Genomic DNA, 21,854 nt, shown 5'->3' with positions numbered 1-21,854 from the left:
CATTCAAGAATGTATTTATTATATTGATAGACAAATGCGTTCACGCTGCATTGGGGAATTAATTTATGTATTTTTCCCTTCTGCCTCACCAATCGAGAACAACGCACAGTACAAAAGGATTCTGCTTCAGGTATTTGATACTACCTGACGGACTTACGCAGGCCTTGTTTCACTTCACGCCATGACATGGTTGTTGGAACTTGGATGGTGTTTTGCCAGTACCCAGAATTATTAATATCGGAGCCGGGCACAAATCAACTGTGCCATGAGAAATAAGCTCCTGAGCTGCAGATTCTGCGCAAACTTCTGGGACTGGGATTGTTATACTGAATAATCAACACCATGTCAGCATCCTTTTGAACATCCACTGGACTACAACACTTGTCCAGCATCAAGAGAAGTACTACAAGGATAAAGGGGAAAACCTACTCATCCGATACAGGTACTACGAACTGGAATTCCTGGAGAACCTTCATCATGATGAAGGATTCGGCTACAGTGCCATCAACACAGCTAGAATTGCCCTGCCTGTTCTTTTTCAAAACAGCTACAGGACAACAAGCCATGGGGTCACTGGCTGGTGGTAATTTGAAGGGTATTAAAACTCTAAACCCCTAGATAAGGTACACCTATATATGGGATGTCACAGTGGTAAACCACACTTCAGGGGATCCCACCAGCCAGAGTCCAAAACCTGAACCTTCTATGCACTAAAAACATATGTAAAGGCACACTGAGCAGCACATAGGGTCCAGTCACTACTCCTATTTCAACTGGACACCATGCTCACAGCTTCAGACCAGATCTCAATCATTTGTTTAGGGTATGGTCAAACCAGACCAGGAACACCTTATCCAGTCATAAAACCGGGCTACCCGCCAGAAAACAAGGTATGTGCCAAGACCCTATTACCTTATATAGACACAACCTAATTATGCGAGGGAGATGAAAAGCCTTGTGGGTTGGTCACAAAACACCTTGTGGTCGGGTAACAAGCCTTTTTTTAAATGGCTCAAGCAGGTTAAAGCTCCTGGGAATAAAACTAACATGTATAAAGTTGTCATCCCACAGGAGAAGCTTCCACGTCAACGGCAAAAGAATGGACGTGCCTGTAAACCACATCCTGGCTGCAGCAGAATAGTGGGGGTAAACGTTCAGAGAGAAATAAATTATAAACTGTTGACAAAACCTGTTTTTTATTTGCAGGAAGATTCCAATCTGCAAATATTCAAATTAGCCAAGGGGAGCATTTTTAAAATTCTTCAGTGTTATTGTAAAATACCATGGGTTTTTCTATAAACAGAATCATTGGTTGATTATGATAACACGCTTCCTCCCTCAAAGGCTTCGGCAGCGAGTGATATAAACTGTTACACGGTTTGAAATCACAGAGCTTTGAAATCTTCACGGAATCACTCACGTGACTCCGAAGTAAAATAGTAAGATTAAACGAGAACTTACCAGTTTGAAGTTTGATCTGTATTTTATGAGGAGTTACGATGAGGGATTACGTGCCCTCCGCTCCCACCCTCATTACATGGATCAAACTGATAATTGATGTCTCTTTGTTCTTTACTATGTTACTTCAAATACGTGTCTGTCTGTGATTCCACACCGCTGCTTTGAAGTTATGCCGCAACGCGTCCTGGGACGGGCTTCTTCACGTAATCCCTCATCGTAACTCCTCATAAAATACAGATCAAACTTCAAACTGGTAAGTTCTCGTTTAATCTTACTATTAACATTGGTTACATTGAAGGCAAGATTGTCAACACTGTGTGGACTGCAAAGCATAAAAGTGCTACTAACATTTGTGCCTCAGCAGTTCTGAATTTCTATTTATAGTTTGTGATTATTGGATCCTCAACATTTCTGTACTAATTTGATAATTAAAAATCAAATTTCCCAGCTCTTTCTTTTCTCAAATGACCACGAAAGGAATGAAAAACATAACGTAAGATTCTTCAAAACATCCTACTGGTCCAGATTTCATGGTTGGATTAACGCTCTACATGTTTCACATGGCCTCAATTATGCATGAAGCTCCTATTCTTGATGAAAAGAAAGATTAAGTTGTTGAAATAGTTTTTTACATGAATATTATAGACATTTCACGGAAAACATGTCCATTCCATTTCTTCTGGTCTATCAGATTTTAAAAAATCACCCTTTTCCCTTCAACTGAGGCAGAAAATGAAGAAATATTAATAAATAGATAGAGACAACGTGACAATAAACTAAACTAAACGACATTTTCTTGATCACTGCATCTGTGTGAAGGGATGAGGTTTGGTTGCAGGTGAAATGGAGACCTAGGAACTTGAAGCTGTTGGCCATCTTTACAGCAGCTTCATTGATGAGAGCAAGTTTATGTTCACCATATAGCTTTCTAAAGGTAACAAATTTTTTTTTTGTCTTGCTGATATTAAGGGCTAGGTTGTTGTCGTGAACCATGACACAGATTCTCGATCTCTTTACTGTGGTCCGTCTGATCTTTTAGTTCATCTGTTCGACACATGGTTTTGTTGGTAAACCTAAGGATCCCATTGTCTTACTGGGGCCATTATCAGAATTTCAAAACACTTTATTATAATTGATGTTAGAGCTACTGGGCGGTAGTGATTGAGACAGCTCACTTTACTTTTCTTGATAAAGGTTTCCTTGAGTCAGATAGAACAGTAGACTGTTGAAGCGAGAGGTTGAACATGACGCTGGCGGCCAGTTGATTGGCACACGGATTCAGAATCCATCCAGGGACTCTCTCCGGACCAGCGCTTGCTGAGAGTTTACCTTCGTGAAGGTGGATCTGACTTTTGCCACCAATATGTATGGGACAGCGCCAGTGGGGTATGGGGGCAGGAGAGGAAGGGCCTAGATAGCGGCTGTTCAAAATGGGTGTAAAGGCATTGATTTCATCCAGTTTTGCCAGAGATCACCCTCAATCGTAGCTCATGATGGTACTTTTGTCCTGCCTCAGTTGCCTGGCATCTGATACAGTGAATTGAGCTGTTAGCTTGTTTTGGACGTCTCTCTTGACACCATTGATAGCCTTGTGGAGATTGTACTCTGCCTCGTAGAGTGTGGAATCATCCTCCTTAAAAGTCTCGGATAAGGACTTTAGTAGAGAATTAATCTCTCTGTTCACCCAAGGTTTCTGGTTAGGATAGACCGCAGTTGTCTTTGTTGGAACATGGTTGTCAACGGATTTCTTGATAAAACTGGTGACAACTGAGATATATTCATTCGGGATGGATGTAAAGGTCTTTAATATGTTCCAGTCCACCAACTCGGACTGTTCTGAGGTAGAGCCTTGGCCTTCTCAGACCACTGTTGCACTCCTCTTTTCAATGGTGCCTCCTCTTCAGTCCCAGCAAGCCAGCAGGAGAAGCACCAACAGATGATCGGCCTGGCTGAAGGTAGGGAGAGGGATGGAGCAAAAGGCATACTTGAGTTTATTTCCTAAAATGCAAATTCAAGTCCATTGAAATCCAGCTGATATTTTTGTTTCAAGGAACAGTTTCAATTTATACCAAGTTTTGGATCAACATATTTTGTAAATCTTATTCAATTGCATTTCATATCTTAAATGTTTATTCATCCTTGCAGATATCAAGACAAAAGCTGTCAAGGATGGGGATGACTATATAATAAATGGAGGAAAAATGTGGATAACTAATGGTTGTCAAGCTGACTGGATGTGTCTTCTAGCAAACACCAGTAAAGGGCCTCTTCACAAAAGCCAATCTCTCATATGTCTACCCATGAAATTACCAGGTGAGAATTGAAGTCAAGTCAAGAGTGTTTTATTGTCATATGTCCCAAAATGGGGCAATGAAATTGCAGAATATCAAATACAAGTAAGATTTGTAAGAAAGGTTTATCAGAGTTTCCTCTGTCCCGTACGCTGCTAACAAATAGATGGACATTAGAGAATGAATAAATGAATGAATAATGTGTACGTTTATTGGCCAAGTATGTATACATACAAGGAATTTGCCTTTGTGCTCCACTCGCAAGTAACAACACGGCATACAATAACAATTAAGAATGACACACACAGCATTAAACATTAATAATAAAACATTACAGTTTAAGCATAAGAATGAAATAAAATTATGTGAACCATTTAACCCACACTTTTTAAGTGTGAAAATGACCTTCTTAATGTTGTTCTTACCCCACCTGTTCTTCCTGTTTACACACCAAGTCCTGCATTTTAGTGAAACCCTCGTAATTATGGACCGCTTTATAACGGTTTTTGTTTTATACCTACCGACCTTCATCGCCAGGCCGGGCTGCCAATGTCAGCCCTGCCCCACACCGCCTCCCTGGCCGCATCCAGGTGGTTTGCCAACGGCACCTCTGGCCTGCATCGCCTTCCCAGCCACAACCAGGCTGCACCTACCGACCGTCACTGCCAGGCTGTGCCATCTTGCACTGCCTCTCCGCATACTTCCACGCTGGATCTGCCGGCCCACACATCTTCCATGGCCGCTTCCAGGCCGCGCCTGCTGCCACCATCACCGACCTTTACCTGCAGTACGGCCGCCGTGGGCCTCGATCAATGACTGTGTAGTTCCTCGCCCTCACCTGGATTCCAGGCCCTTTGCCAGACCTAGAGTTTGAAGAAGGGTCTTGACCTGAAACGTCACCTTTACATGTTCTCCAGAGATGCTGCCTGTCCTGCTGAGTTACTCCAGCACTGGGGATCATGACAGAAGCCTCCTCGTGGCGATCCCTGGAAGCGACGACGTGATGCACTCTGTGATGCGTCGGGCGAGAATTCTGTCAACATGTTGGACGACGACCAAAGCCAACAGCGAGTTACATCGTCTGACACATGAGCAAACAAACTCCAGCACTTTGTGTCCTTTTGTGTATTAACCAACACCTGGAGTTCTTGGTTTCTACCACTTATACAATAATACTCTATTACTCAGTAATCCCTTGCTCGATCATAGTGAAAAATTGGCAATAATGGGCACCTTCTTCCCCCCATGGTCAGTTATGACAATGGTTTACTGTATTCTTTATAAATACTTGAAGTAACTGTTGGTCCATTAGGAAGTACTATAATTCATTTTTCAGATGTAATATATGTGGTTTATACAGTTGCTATTTTAGTAAAAGATTATTTTGAGAAAACTCAGAATGGTCATTGATCACCCAAACTGCTTTGAGAAATATTTAATGCATACTATTTCTTATTAGTTGTTTTATATATTAGGGGCGCTGCACTGGCAGCAGCCTCTACCTACAGCCTGTCTGTCATTTCTATCTTTTTTTTAATTTTCAGTTAGTCCAAAGTCTGTTTTAGGGGGAAACTTTTACTTTTCTATGTGGGCGGAGGGGGGCAGGGTAAGGGGGAAACCGTTTCCCAGTCTCTTCCTGGCGGGGACGCGACTATTTCTCCGAGTCGCGTCCTCGCCCCCCACCTCGCGGCCTACCAGCTGGATCGGAGCGGCCTTTCCTGCCGGGGACCAGGAACCGGACCAGGGTTGCTACAGCGGCGGCGCAGCGCTGGAGTCACCGTGGAGCGGGCGATGCCAACTTGGGTCGCCGTTTGGAGCTCCGGAGCATTGGGCCGCTGCTCCAACATCGTGGAGCTTTGGTGCGGAGAGCTTCCAACGCGGGCGGCGCTGAACAACATCGTGGAGTCCTGGGGCGCCTTGCAGAGGGTCTCCAGCAGCAGTCTCCACCCGGGTTGGCCTACGGACTTTGGAAGCCGCCGACTCCGGTAGGAGGGGGCCGACTCTGGTATCCCCGCCGCTGAGGACGTCCCGCAGCCCCGACGTCGGACTTGTAACATCCTGGCGAGCGGTCCTGGACATTGGGCCGCCCGTAGCTGCAACTGCGGAGGGCTTGGGGAGGCCCTGAGTACGGGGAACAGTGGAGGAAGAAGACTGACTTTGGTGCCTTCCCACACAGTGGGAAACTTTGATTCTGCTGTGTGGGGATGTTTTGTGTTAAATTCTATAGTGTGTTGAGTCCTGTTTATTTTTATTGTATGGCTGTATGGGAATTCATTTCACTGTGCCATCTGGCACATGTGACAATTAAATCTATCTTGAATCTTGATCTTGAATCTATTCAAAATTATTTCTAAATGGTGAAGTATGTGTATACTGATGCAATAAACCTCTCCACTGGAGTGGAATTTCATGTCTTCATTCAGGCTTCTGCTTACAAAACGAGTAAAACAATAATTTTGCCTAAAATTAAAATCTAACGAGTTTGAATTTTTCAGCCTCAGCATCCAAATTATAGTTAATATCCCTGAATTCAACACTATTACCCACACAGTTTTAGTTATGAATTATTCTTTCTGGTTTCCTAAATTTCAGCTTGCATTACTTAATTATTTTGTGATTTATAGAAACCATAAAAGTGAGTAGAAGAGTCAATGGGACCTGAGCGACTTTAAAAACAAGTAGGAAATGGAAAAGGAAAGCATATAAAGAGTTTTACTTTGACACTATTGTATATGTGCCTCTGTTGATTATAAGGAAATTTAATTGGAAAGACCTTGTTTCATTTCTTGTTTCATTTTTCAACTTGATTAATTAAATTGAAGTGAATTGAGCTAACAAACTGCTGTGTAGGAAATAGAACCAAAACAAATGAAGGAGAAATTATGGCCATTTGCTTCCTCCCCCTGGGGAGATTAAGATGTTGAAATAAGAAAACACGAAGCTTAATAAATTCTGTGTGGTACATGTAGAGATAGAGATAACAAGATAGGAAAGGCAGGAAATTGATGAAAGGTAAAGAGAGGATAATGCAAATGGGATTAAAGCGGTGAGTGGTGTTTTGAGCAATGGGGGAGCAAGTTTTTACATACTTGGCTAATAAATTAATTACCATACAATAAAAAAGAAATACCATGTTGAGAGCTACTTTTTTCAACAGTTTCACCTGACGTGGTGTAAAGTTGCTGGTGGCTTTCTTGCTCCCACTATGCATTTGCATTAATTGCCTTGGAACTTCACAATGGTCTGATAGTAGCATTGAACATTTTATGTCCACTGAACAAAAATTTGAAGACTGATATCGGTATTGCATGGAGGTGTTAGCAAAGGTTATGAGCTTACATTTGCAGAGAGGTCTGCAACTTGTAATATGTAATTGATTGATTGGTTGACTAAGTACCACTATTCATTGTTCTAAATAAAAAATATATTTCTTCAGTACATTAAATGAAATTCAAAATACTTTGTGACTAAATTAACTAATATACATAATATTTTCCAGGAATTAATGCGACTAGGAAGATCGATAAGTTGGGCATGAGATCATCTGATACAGCAGAGGTGTTTTTTGAAGACGTCAGGGTTCCAACAAAATATCTCATTGGAGACGAAGGAAAGGGTTTCACCTACCAGATGTTGCAATTCCAAGAAGAACGAATGTGGGTAGTTGCAGGAGGTAAGAAGTTTTTGCTGTACAACTGCAGATTAGATGGCTTTAGTGGGACTTAAATGGAAGGTGGGGAACAAACGTTGGGATCTTGAGTTATAACTTCTTGAAATGTCTTTCAAAGCAAGAACAACCATAGCAAATTAAAAGGTAATGCTGCAGTTAAGGTAATGTGAATCATTCCAAGTATAATTCTGAACAAAGGGGATGCATTTACCAATTGGAAAAAATGGCATTTAGTTAATCGGAAATTCAACAGCAATGACAGGAAATATTACCCTCAAAAGATTCTTCAGAGGAAAAGAGAAGTTATTTATTATTTTTCAGGTTGCTTTAAACATCTACTGTTACACAGGTTGAATTGTATAATTTGATAAAGATCACAATTTTGGAACATCAGAAGGCTTTCCCATATAGAGAGAAGGTGTGATCATCAGACTGTGTAACTGCCTGAACACATGGAACTGCAGCAGATGTTGGTTTACAAAAAAAACATACACATTGCTGGAGTAACTTAGCGGATCAGGCAACATCTCTGGAGAACATGCATAGGCTATATTTCAGGTTAGACTCTTCTTCAGACTGGCAATATTTCCATGTCCTCCAGAGATGCTGCCTGCCTGCTGAGTTACACCAGCACTTGGTGTACAAATGTGTGGTATTTAGTGATTGGGCAATTTTGTGGAATGTTTTCCTTTTGAAATCTAGTGAGTCTTTGCTAAACAAGCTGACTACCAGTGGAAAATTGTCCTATACAGGGACACATGACAATAAACTCACTTGAACTTGAACTTGAGAATTATCTAAGGTATGTAGTTGCAGAGATTCTATGGACTACTCCTTTTACTGACCAAAGGAAGGTGTTCAGCAAAGTGGTCCCCAGACTGCGCATGGTTTCTTGGATGTAAAGACCTCAAAGTGAGCAATAAATACTGTTATATTCCTGTAGAATCTTGGTAGACGTGCAAGTGAATTTTCTTCATCTGGAAAGGCTGTTTGGGTCCCTGGAGGGTGGAAAGGTGTAAGGCGAAAGATCAGATGCTGCATCTCCTGTGTTCGCAGGGGAGAAAAGTGGGAAGATGGCAGATGGGGTTTAATCCGGCATATGGTTATCTTGCGTTCAAAGATTGGAGCTATGAATATAAGAGTCAAGAAGTCATCATGCAACTTTATAGGACTTTGGTTAGGCCACATTTAGGGTATTGTGTGCAGTTCTAATCGTCCCATTACAGGATGTGGAGAATTTGGAGAGGAGGTTTACCAGAAAGATGACTGTGCCCCCTCCTCCCCCCCGTAGCTTCCTCCTAACCCGCGACCCATCCTCCCCACCCCGCAGCCCTTCCTCGATGTCACCTAGCCATGTTCTCCAGAGATCCTATCCCGCTGAAATACGCCAGCACTTTTTGTCCTTTCGGTGGTTGATGAAGGGTTCACTGGTGCACCTTGTGAGGCGGGACTGGACGGATTCGGGGGTCTAAACAGGCGGGGATACAGTGCAGGCCGGTGATGTGTCAGCACGTCCGTCCGCTATATCCAACATCTGTTATAAGGAGGTCATTAAAACGAGGGTTTACGGTATTGTCTTTGCGAAGCAGTTAGGAGAGAAGATTGAGAGCATAGTTGGTTCTTTCATAATGGAGGGGCATAACCTACAAGACCGCTCGTCACTCATGATGCCATCTTTGGCCACTCATGGAATTTCAACAGAGCTCTCATAATTTTGTCAAGATTATAGGGGCGGGTTGACCATCAGTTGCTGGAAAATCGGTGTTCAACTGCATATAACATTATGAGAGGCATAGATAGAGTAGACAGTCTGAATCTTTTTCCCAGGATGGAAAAATCAAAGACTAGAGGGCATAGTTGTAAGGTGATAGGGGCAAAGTTTAAAGGAGATGTGTGGGACAGGTTTATTTTACAGAGAGAAAGGCGAGTGGCTGGATCGTGCTACTCGGGGTGGTGGTTGAGGCAGATGTGGCATTTAGTGGCATTTTAGAGATTTATTGATACTATATAGAATGTTGAGGTTGATGGAGTGGAAAATGAGGAGCTCTATCCTTGTTTTGGCTGGGAGGAAAATGAATGAGAGAAGTAGTGCATGAAATACGAGTATCAATTGAGGGTTCAGTCATCACTAATAATAATAATAATAATAACTTTATTTGTTAAGCACCTTAAAAACAACCAAAGCTGACCAAAGTGCTGTACAGAAAAAAGAAAACAAGCAAGACATCATAAAACAGGCAGAACAACAGAACATACAACTAACACGAGGCGCATAAATTACATACAAAAATCCAAACAATAAATTAAAAAAAACATAAAACACAAGTACGAACAACGCAGCAAAACCAAGCAAATAAAGTTAATAAACAATTCAACACCTCACTGGTCTACAAAGGCCATGGAGAATAGATATGTCTTCAGGAGTGATTTAAAAACAGCTAGAGAAGGGGCCTGTTTAACGTGCAGAGGCAATTCATTCCACAATCTCGGAGCCGACACAGCAAAGGCACGGTCCCCTCTGAGCTTCCGCTTAGTCTTTGGCTCAATCAGGAGCAGCTGATCATCTGACCTGAGAGAGCGGGAGGGCGAATAAGGGTGAAGAAGCTCAGATAGGTAGGACGGGGCAAGACCACTTAGGGATTTAAAAGTAAATAAAAGAATTTTAAAACAAATCCTATACTGAATAGGCAGCCAGTGGAGAGAGGCCAAAAGGTGTGAAACATGATCATGCTTTCGTGTGCCAGTCAAGAGACGAACAGCTGCATTCTGTACCATCTGGAGACGGGCGATGGAGGACCGACTAACCCCCAGATACAGTGCATTGCAGTAATCCAGCCAGGTGGTAACAAAGGCATGGATTACCGTCTCAAAGTGCTGCCTTGACAAAATCGGCTTTATTTTTGCCAGCTGCCTCAGATGGAAAAAAACAGATTTAACAACAGCCCTTACCTGACAGTCAAATCTAAGCTCAGGGTCCACTTTAATCCCCAGGTTCGTGATGTTAGGTTTGAGATATGCAGACAAAGAGCCTAGATCAACAGGGGGGGCCCCAGAGGTGCCACCAAAGATCATTACCTCTGTCTTGTCGTCATTAAATTTTAAAAAGTTCAGTGACATCCAGGCCTTTATGTCACTGAGACACTCAAGCAAGAGGCCGACAGAGTGTACACCCCCCTTTCCCAGAGGCACATAAAGCTGACTGTCATCAGCATAAAAGTGGAATGAAATCCCGTGCTTCCTAAGGATGGAACCGAGTGGGAGCAAATAGAGTGAAAAGAGGAGAGGGCCAAGAACTGAGCCCTGTGGGACCCCACACGAGAGAGGAGCTGAGGAGGATACAGAGTCCCCAAGGCTGACACAAAAAGTTCGATCAGCCAAGTACGACCTGAACCACTCCAGTGCTATGCCCCTGATACCCACCCACTGCTCCAAACGGGAGATCAAAATTTCATGATCCACTGTGTCAAAGGCAGCTGACAAATCTAAAAGCACGAGGACAACACAGTCACCTTGATCAGTAGATAATAGATCAGAAGTCAAGGTTAAGCAAAAAGTAAGAGATCTTAGGGGCAATGGTCTCAGCACCGAATCCTGTGGGACATCACTGATCTCAGGCTGTGATTCAAAAAAGTAACCCATATCTATCACCCTCTGCCCCATTACCAAGCCAATTTCTGACCCAATTTAGCGCTCTTACCTTTTGGATCAGTCATCCAAATGGGACCATGTCAGTCCATATTGGCCATAGTAGATTTTATCAACTGTGCTACTATGATTTTATCAACTATACTACCATGATTTTATCAACTGTACTACTACAGATCATGATGTTCGTTCATTCAGAAAATTCAGTTAAATGAGTCAGGCAGTATCTCCCCAGACAAAGGCATGCTGATCTGTTCCTTGCCTTTCCATGTTTAGGTTCTTCCACCAAAATTTTGCTGTAGAATAATTCTCAACATCTTTTCCATTAACTTATTGATTGAAGACTTCGAGGCATGTAGTTACCTGGCTGCATACATTTTTTAAATTGTTTTTCAGCTTTGGCTCCAATGCAGAACGTCGTACAGGAAACAATTGAATATACACGACAACGTAAAATTTTTGACCAACCTGTGTTGCATAACCAGACAGTGCACTATCGCCTTGCTGAACTTGAGACCGAAATTGAACTTCTTCGTTCCCTTCTTTATCGTTCTGTTGGTAAGAAGTTTTAGTAACTCAAATCATTTCCAAATTCAAACAGTGTTGTTTCAGTTGAGTAGATTTCAGTTAATGTGGTATTAATTTTAAAAGGACAGTGTGAGTACTTGGGAGTACTTTCCTCAACATACTTGACAAATTCCACCCCATTTAAGGCCTTGACACTATACCAGTCCCTGTCTAAATTAGGGTGGTTAAAATCTCCTACTATGACAACCCTATTAGTTTTATAGTGTCTGTAATCTCTCGGCATATTTGTTTCTCTAATTTCCTTTGACTATTTGTTTGCTTATAGTACAGTCCCAGCAAGGTGATCATCCCCTTTTTATTTGTAGCTGAACCTCTTTAGCCTGACTGCCGTGATGTTATTCTTAACCAATAAAACACCTCTCTTTCCTCTATTACCCCAACCTCTATCTCGCCTGTATAGCTTGTACTCTGGAGCATTAAGGTGCTGGTCCTATCTGCACCACACCCCCCTCCATAGCCAAGTTTCTGTAATGATTATAATGACCTACTCCACACCCTGAGTGTTTCTGCTTTACCTGTAAATTCTCTTGTATTGAAATAAATGCTAGTTAATCCAACTGTCTAATCCTCTTGTTTAAGAAGGAACTGCAGATGCTGGAGAATCGAAGGTACACAAAAAAGCTGGAGAAACTCAGCGGGTGCAGCAGCATCTATGGAGCGAAGGAAATAGGCAACGTTTCGGGCCGAAACCCTTCTTCAGACTGATCGGGGGCGGGGGTGGGCGGGGACAAGAAAGGACAAAGGAGGAGGAGCCCGAAGGCTGGGGGATGGGAGGAGACAGCAGGGGGACTGAGGAAGGGGAGGAGACAGCAAGGACTAACAAAATTGGGAGAATTCGATGTTCATGCCCCCAGGATGCAGACTCCCCAAACGGAATATGAGGTGCTGTTCCTCCAATTTCCGGTGCTGCTCGCTGTGGCCATGGAGGAGACCCAGGACAGAGAGGTCGGAGACGGAGTGGGAGGGGGAGTTGAAGTGCTGAGCCACCGGGAGGTCAGCTTGGTTATTGCGGACCGAGCGGAGGTGTTCGGCGAAACGATCGCCCAACCTCCGCTTGGTCTCACCGATATAGATCTGCTGACATCTAGAGCAGCGGACGCAATAGATGAGGTTGGAAGAGATGCAGGTAAACCTCTGTCGCACCTGGAACGATTGCTTGGGTCCTTGAACGGAGTCGAGGGGGGAGGTAAAGGGACAAGTGTTGCATCTCTTGCGGTTGCAAGGGAAAGTGCCCGGGGAGGGGGTGGTACGAGAGGGAAGGGAAGAATTGACAAGGGAGTTATGGAGGGAGCGGTCTTTGCGGAAGGCAGATATGGAGGGAGATGGGAAGATGTGGCGAGTGGTGGGGTCACGTTGGAGGTGGCGAAACTGACGGAGGATTACTTTTTGTATGTGACGGCTGGTGGGGTGAAAGGTGAGGACTAGGGGGACTCGGCCCTTGTTGCGAGTGGGGGGATGGGGAGAGAGAGCAGTGTTGCGGGGTATGGAAGAGACCCTGGTGCGAGCCTCATTTATGGTGGAGGAGGGGAACCCCCGTTCCCTGAATAATGAGGACATTTCAGATGGCCTGGTGTGGAACGCCTCATCCGTGGAGCAGATGCGGCGTAGACGGAGGAATTGGGAGTAGGGGATGGAGTCCTTACAGGAAGCAGGGTGGGAAGAAGTGTAGTCCAGATAGCCATGGGAGTCAGTGGGTTTATAGTGTATGTCGGTCAGAAGTCTATCAGCTGCAATGGAGATAGTGAGGTCAAGGAATGGTAGGGAAGTGTCGGAAATGGTCCAGGTGTATTTGAGTGCCGGATGGAAGTTAGTGGTGAAGTGGATGAAGTCAGTCAGTTGTGTGCGGGTGCAGGAGGTGGCACCAAAGCAGTCGTCGATGTAGCGGAGGTAGAGGTCGGGGATGGGGCCCTGGTATGTATTGAACAAGGATTGCTCGACGTAACCGACAAATAGGCAGGCATAGCTGGGGCCCATGCGTGTGCCCATAGCTACGCCTTGTATTTGGAGGAAATGGGAGGAGTCGAACGTGAAGTTATTGAGGGCAAGGACCAGCGGAGGAGAGTGTCAGTGGCTGGGTATAGGTTGCTTCTCTGGTCGAGGAAGAACCGGAGGGCTTTGAGACCATCGTGGTGGGGAATGGAGGTGTAGAGTGAGGTCTAATCCTCTTCTCTGACAAGTTTACAATTTTGTGTTTCAATTTTAATTGCCTTTAAAAGGGAATCGTTTCTTCCTACAAGATCGATAAAAAAATATTAATACCTACTCATGAGACAGTTTAAATAATTTATTAAAGTACAACCCTGAATTATTGTTGTTGTGTTGTCTGACACAATAACACAATTCATTAAATTGCTGGATTCATCAGGGGCATATACGTGTTCCTGATATTACTCGCTATAAAAAGTAAGCGATGGTACTCGTTATAAAAAATGTTACAACATTTTTGATTCATACATGTTGCAAATAACACAATTTAGAGTTTGTCCAACGCATTGGGGATGAGGTGACATTTCACATATAATGGAATGTTAAACATTAAACATGATCTCTCCTCGTATCATCCACTAGCAGGTATTACATTGTTTTTAAAATAGTAAATTAGATTCTAGTTTAGTTTATTTATTTAAAGGTACACTTTAAAAACTTTTGTTTGTGCCGTATCCAGTCAAAGAAAAGTCTATACATGATTACAATCAAGATTGCACTAAAAATCTAATTCACTTTCTTTATTCAGCTCAATATATTCAAGGAGACGATGTAACCAAATTAGCCTCAATGGCAAAGTTGAAAGCAGGCCGCCTAATTCGTGAGGTTGCTGATAGTTGTCTCCAGTTCTGGGGAGGAATGGGTTTTACTAATGAAGTGTTGGTCAGCAGACTGTATAGGTAAGTAAAACATTTAAAAAACAGGAATGAACTGAGTTTAATCATGTTTTTTTTCCACTTTAAAGGAAACCTTTAAGCAAATTACTATCTCCATTAAAATTATTATTTTTTAATTAGATATTTCAGCAGTGAACTAGGGGGTTGTGAAATGTATAAATCATCATTAAAGCAGTTTAATCATTGAAGTCAATAGAATAATTACAGTAATGCCCTTTATTGATGCTTTAAAAGTAGGTTTTATTTGACAGATAAATTGCAAGTTCAATATCATTTCAATTCAATTATACGGAGCATTCCTGTGCTGGTGCCAGTACTTTCTTTTATGGCCCTTATATGATGCACTAAGTAAAGGGCCTGTCCCACTTGGCCGTCATTTGCGCCTCATTTACGCGTCATATGTAAAATAGGTCGACGTGTCGTTACGTGCAAATCACACATCATGATGCCGTCTGGTGTGCGTGACGTCAGATTACCCTGCGGCTCGCGGCGACGCACGGTGACGTAACCATACATCACCATGCGATACACCTGAGACGTCAGGATGCAGCGTGCGACGCCAATGCATCAGCGTGTGTACCCAATGCATCAGCATGTGTACGCGATACGTCACGCAGGTGGCATACAAGGATTTCATACAGCACGAAATTATGGAGCACCGCGCGATACTGCGCCACACTCCTCCACGCCTCTCCATGCGCCCATCCCGCGCTACCCACACGCCACCCGTGCGTCACAACGCGTCGACCTATTGTACATATGACGTATAAATGAGGCGCAAATGACGACCAAGTGGGACAGGCCCTTATAGCTCCTCTCACCACATTACATCCAATTTCAACCAGATCATTGGCAATGTATGAATTTCAACAGATAAATATTTGAGATAGTGAAAGCAATACATGTTGGCTCATTATTTTACACGGCTACACTTTAAGCATGTTTTGGATGCAGTCACCAAATAACCGATTATTTTCTTATTCTTTTCCTTAAGGGATATGAGATTGATGTCAATTGCAGGAGGTGCCGATGAAGTTATGTTGTCTATCATATGCAAATATATGGGAACCTTTCCTGAAAAGAAATAATCAGTGAAAACAATAGCTAAATTAACACTGGGACATGAAAACAAAATTTGATTGCATTAATTATTTTTCGTATTCTGTGACATTTCATGATTTCATGAAACATTTACGAAACAAATATATAGTAATGTTTGTAAATTCTGTACTGTATGATACACAGTCTTTTCTATAATGATGTTGCCTTCGTCATGAAATATCATTTTCACTTGTATTAAATTTTGCAAGACAAAAAGGAATAATAATAATTTTTATCTGGCTTAACTTCAAACTTGCAGAGGAAGAAGCATAACTTCCTTTTCAAAGTACTTATACCTGAGTGTCAATATGAAGTAGTATGTTATACCAAAAGTGAGAGATTGTAATGAGATGAATCATTAGGACTATTTCAACTCGCATAATAAAGCCTAAAGTAATTTCATGGATTTTTTATGTAGGCTTTAGACAGAATGGAATAAAAAGAGTCATTTGTAGAAGTCTTCAGTTTAAATTTCTGACTGGTTAAATTGAGAGAGAGAGAGAAGCCACAGTCCAGATAAATACATGATTATTGAATCTGAACAAATTTGAGCTATTTGAATATACTTTAAATTCTCCCAGCTAAGAGCTGGCACAGCCGAAAGTGCCTTAAACTTCACATTTTACCTTGTTTGAAAAAAAAACAAACGTTTTTGCTTGCTTCAGTTTGGGATTCTCCTTAAGCTCAAAGGAATTTATTACAAGAGTGTAATGTTGGAGAATGACTCCATTCAGTTTGTGAAAGTTATCGCTCAAAATGGCTGCCGTCCAATCTGGGACAAGATCCTGTACCCTGAAGGAGAGTAGGTAGCTAACCAAGCAATTCCAGTGCAGGGCCAAAATTCTGATCGCACATCGAATGATTAGAGTATTTCCGAGCCTTAAATAATGTTAAATGCCAAAGCAGGAATGGCAGTTTGTGATCAGGGATCTTTGTGAAGCTAGAAAATAGCATATACTTCTCAATGTATTAAGATCATTCTTAAGGGAAAGTTTTTTGGTGAAAAGATTTAACACCAAGTATTCAGAAGGTTCAATGTGGTGGTCATGCTGAAATCCACTATTCAAATGTAAAAATCACAAATCTGTCATTCAGATTTTGGGAATGTGATTGAAATATTTTGTGGCTGGGTTTGTAATGATTTGGCAAACTGTTGGATGGGAAGAATATGACTGAATGTAAACCATGGGTAAAATGTACATTTTTTTGAGCTGCAAGGAAAAAACTTTGCAAGCTCTCTCCTATGCAATACTGAAGGCAAAAGTTGAATGTTTCCTACTGGGTTGTTTAGGTCAATACAGTGGGCCTAAGGGCTTGTTTTCTGTGCTGTATCTCTAACCCAAACTAAATAAAGAGAATGTGGAAACTGCACAGACAGTGCCAGAGGTGAGAATTGAACCCAGATATAAAATTCTGTGACTATACCTGGTGTCATTTTTTGAACCTGCAGCTGTTGGAAATCTAAAATAAAACCAGAAAATGCTGGAAGGTTTCAGCAAGTCAGGCTGCATCTGTAGGAAGAGTAACAGTTAATATTTCAGATCAAATATATAATTGTTTTTGAGCAAAATGCTTGCAATGTGGAATTAGGATGTACTCTTTGCAATGGTATGGATTCAAATACACTATTAAAGCTTGTAATATATAATAGCCTGATCAAATTTGGAATATTATCAGTTTATTGCTTGACAAAACATACCAGCTCATAAGACCTAAATGTGGAAATTGTGGTATTGACTTCCCAGCTGGTTTCTTTTTTTAAGCTTCTTGACTATGATTATTAAAGACTCTTGCCCTCGGGTGGAATTGCTCTAATGTGCTTGTATGTGGAAAGCAAGATTTTATTACGGGTTAGCTTTTGTTTGTTTCTCTGTCATTGGGACTCCAAAAATGAACGCAGGAGACTGCAAACCTGTTCTGATGGAAGGTCACTGACCTGAAACATCGGCTCTCTTTCTTTCTCAGATGTTGTCTGATATGCTCGGGTTATTTTCCTTTCTGTTGATAACTGTTTCCCTCTCTTGGATGTGGCTAAGTAGAGTCATTTGATGACCTTAGCACATCACTAACTGCTTTACAACCAATAAAATAATTTTCCGAAGTGTTATTACTCTTTCAACACAGTCAACATGTGATTAAGTTTTCACAGGAAACTCCCACAAAGTGATGCAACAAAACCTATATGGTACCTTTTTAATACAAAATATCCTAATATGCAGCATTATTACTTTTTTCTGGACAGAAGAAGGAAGCACATTAGAGCAAATTATATGAGAACAGCAAATATATGTATGAAGGCTTTAAGGGCCTATCCCTAAAGTCTACTATCAATTCCATTGTCCTAAGAGAATTGAGCTCCAGGTTGTTACAAAGGCACCAGGACACCAGCGGTCAAGCAGTCATTGTATGCAAAGGATATGCAACAAAATAGTAAACATGACTACTTACATTTACATGACATTGCAATGGTTGCAATACTGAAGGCAAAAGATGAATGTTTCCTACTGGGTTGTTTAGGTCGACATAGTGGGCCTAAGGTGCTGTATCTCTAACCTAAGCTAAATAAAGAGAACGTGGAAACTGTACAGACATCCAAACGTTATGGTGCCCTGAAATGGGGGGGACTATGTATAACCAATGTTGTAATTCCTACAATGTGAAACCAAAATGTATTAAAAAGGCCTTTATTAAAATCTGACAATGTGCACTTTAACCACATGTGATTTTTTTTCTGTTACAAATCTCAAATTGTGGAGTACAAAGGCAAATAAATAAATGACGGGTCTTTGTCGTTTTGGACAAATTATGGAGGGCACTGTAGATCAGCTACAGAAATAGGTGGAGAAATGGCAGATGGAGTTTAATCCAAGCATGTGTGAGGTGCTGCACTTTGGGAGGTTGAGTGTAAGAGAAAAATATACAATTAGCTAGACTAAGTGGGACCAGTTGGGTCCCTGTCACATGGGAGGCCAGGTCCACCAACGGAACCCGTTCCCCAATGCAATATTCCATCACTCACCTGTTCCCCCAATGCAACCCACCCCCCCCCCCCCCCCCCAACGCAATATTGCACCACTCACGCTTAGCCCCCAACTGTGCAGGCACGGCTCATCCCCAGCACTCTCTCCCCCACCTCTTCACCCTCACCGCCTCCCCTCCCCCAATCCTTCCCTCACATCCCTCCCTCTCCTTACCCCTACCCTCAATCACTTCCTCCATAACACCATTCCCCTTCCTACCCCCCTCCTATCCCTCGATCCCCACTCCTCACCTCCCTCTACCCCCCCCCACTATCTCTCCTGACTTCCCCCACTACCCCCCTCCCTTTATTCCCTACCTCCCCCACTCCCCTCCCTCTATTCCCCCTCCTCCCTACATACCCCTTCCTCTCCCTCCCTACCAAAGATTCTAGAGGAGTTTCGATGAGCTGGTGGAGATGTCTTCCGAGAAGGCCGTGTGGGTGAGTTACCGCAACGGTGGAGGAGATGGACCCGGGGGGACGGACGGGACCGCCATTGCCGCAGAAGGCGGGCGGGGGAGAGGGGTGAGTGATGAGGGAGAGAGACGGACCAGGGCCTCCACTGAACCCCCCCCCCCCCGGCTGCTGCCGGTGGCGGGGAATACGATAGACAAGTTACTGTGAGAAGGGGAGAGAGACGTTTGTAAGTGAGGCGGGACAGGCCGCTGCCAGTGGGGCAGGAAGGGGCGTTGCCATCCTGTCCGTGGCATTGACTGCAGAAGAGTCCAATCTGTGTGGCGCTGACTGAAGGAATCTGCAGTGCAGTTTTTAAGATTTTTCAACCACGATAACTTACAATTTACCAACTTACAGAATAACAGTGAGTAACCTGGCGAAAAATCTTAGTGTTATCGCGTACTGTTTTTGCGCAAATAGAAAAACCGCAAACTGGAAGGGCACAAGATCAGAGTTTTAGTTATGTAAAGAGAAAGAGATAGATGACATGATCCTTAACAGCATTGATGTACCGAGGGATCTTGGATTCCAAGCGAATAACTTCCTGAAAATGAATAACGGGATAGAGTGGTAAAGAAGGCATGCTTGCACAGATTTGGATTGTTTTTTCTGGAATGCCGGAGGGTGTGGGGAGACCTGATAGAAATATATAAAATTATGAGAGGCACTGATAGGGAATACAGTCAGAACCTATTTCCCTAGAAGGAAATATCAAATACTAGAGGCATTAGGATGAGAGAGGCATAGTTTAAAGGAGATATGCAGGGCAAGTTCTTTACACAGAAGATGGTGAATGGCCGTGGGTGTCTGGAGCTCCAACGTCGCGGAAGGTTCAACCAGCCCTGATGCGGGGTTCGAAAGTCCGGTGCAGGGGAGCTGACATCCCCCCCGAAGCAGGAGCTGATCGCATAGACGAGGAGGGCCCGCTGCTAGCTATGTAGGTATGTTACAATACTTACCTTCAGCGGCGCTGCAATTCTGCCACTGGCCGTGTGCGTGATTTTGGTGCGTTTGAGGGGGGAGGGGCGGGGTTAAAACGGCCTGGTTTTTCCGACCTGGTCCTGAATTATATTTTGTTGGAGTGCAAGATGTTGCTAAAGAATCGTTCCTACAGCCGTTCTGTGTGTTTTTAAAAAATATTCACCTGACAAGTTAATCGCTGGAATGATTTTTAAAACAGCTTCTGAAGCCGTCAATGCCGACAACGGGGACGGATTTTATGGAGGACCAGGTAAAAGAAAGTAGTTTATTTTTATGTATAAAAGTGTTTCTTAAGATGTATTTAATTCACATTTTAAGTTGCGAAACGGTGATTTTTTCCCCCGAAGAACCGGCAGTGTATTTGCTGCGGATATCGGGGACTAAATTCACCGCAACCTGAACGTTCCAAATGGTCCCGTTCCAGAAAATCCCACTCACAAGCTGATTTAAATAGCCATTAATTTACAGGTATTAAACATTAAATTCCTTCCATTTGGCCTATAAACCCATGACAATGAGATTTTAAAATTATGTGATATTCTGAATTCTTGTGTGAATGTTATTTGGACACTTAGGCTATTTAAAAATCTATTCTTAAGAAATTGATAGATGTTTAGATCCAGTAATTGAATTTTGTAATTAGCTACAATTAGATAACTAACTAATTATATGCTTTAATTTCAAGTCATCTAAGTAAGATTGTTTCATATTTGTTTCAGAATGCTTCAATCTAAAATAACTGAAAATTTCTTTCAGTTCTCTGAAATTGTAAGAAAGTTATCGGCTTTTAAATGTTTTCGATCACAGCTTTTGTGTTAAGTCAATGAAAAAGCAATAGGGAACAAGATGCCAATTTCCGAGTATGAAAATGGCCATAATTTTTTAATACTGATGATATGAAAGTGAATTAGGTGTCAAATTAAACTTCTTTTTATACTTTATCTGATAAATTAAAGACTTGATTTTTAAATCAAATGGAAGAGAACTTTTTGTTGCCTTCCATCACAGTGAGGGTGGGGGGGGGGGGGGGGTTACTATGATGGATGTTTATGTTAAATGTGTTTTGTGTGTTCCGTTGCTTTTATTTGTATGACTGACTTGGCAAATGAAATTCCTCGTATGTTGCAAAACATACTTGGCTAGTAAAGTATTATTGTGATTGTGGATAAGGGCGGTTCTTGGCATTATGTTCCGCACAGGCGACTATGTGCATGGAATATTATGGATGGGACGGGTATGGAGGGATATGGACCAAGCGCAGGCAGGTGGGATTAATGTAGCTGAGACATGTTGGGCAGTGTGGGCAAGTTGGGCCGAAGGGCCTGTTTCCATACTGTGTCACTCTATTATACTTGCAATGTTGCCCTTGTCATGAGCTTTTCTACAAATAACTATTCTTTTCGCAAAAATCTCATCAAATTATATTTCTGAAATTTGCCTCATTTAGGATAAAAAAGACTATAAAACCCCGGATGCCTGGATGTGACTTGGTCTCACTGCAAGATCACGAGGGAGAGGCCACGACTTTCATTCTGCTGTGAGTCCAAAGAACACCGAGTCAACTGAACTGTGAGTCTGCCGTTTATGTGCTTTATGTGGTTATGTGCTTTATGTGGATAACCCTATGTGCTTGCAATAAATGATTTGTTAGCCAGCAATGTGCTTGCAATGAATGATGCTTTGTTAACCCTTTATTGTACTTGCAATAAATGATTTGTTAGCCCTTAATGACAATGCCATGGGTTGTTTGGCCTGCTGCC

The 21,854-nt window shown here is 42.5% G+C and overlaps 1 protein-coding gene across 1 annotated transcript in view; it reads left to right on the top strand.

Moving 5' to 3' along the window:
- The window catches only part of zgc:85777 (uncharacterized protein LOC405871 homolog), a gene marked incomplete at its 5' end in the record, with an annotated part of 51,757 nt that extends 33,406 nt beyond the window's left edge, over nt 1-18,351 (top strand). Inside the window, 5 exon segments of the mRNA XM_055649941.1 lie at nt 3,607-3,774; nt 7,252-7,425; nt 11,464-11,625; nt 14,390-14,540; nt 15,532-18,351. Of these exon segments, the coding sequence (XP_055505916.1) occupies nt 3,607-3,774; nt 7,252-7,425; nt 11,464-11,625; nt 14,390-14,540; nt 15,532-15,625 (749 nt within the window).
- Between the last annotated feature and the right edge of the window lie 3,503 nt (nt 18,352-21,854).

This window comes from Leucoraja erinacea, chromosome 2, assembly GCF_028641065.1.
Source record: "Leucoraja erinacea ecotype New England chromosome 2, Leri_hhj_1, whole genome shotgun sequence".
Classification (NCBI taxonomy): domain Eukaryota; kingdom Metazoa; phylum Chordata; class Chondrichthyes; order Rajiformes; family Rajidae; genus Leucoraja; species Leucoraja erinaceus.
This window is presented reverse-complemented; position numbering and strand designations above follow the sequence as displayed.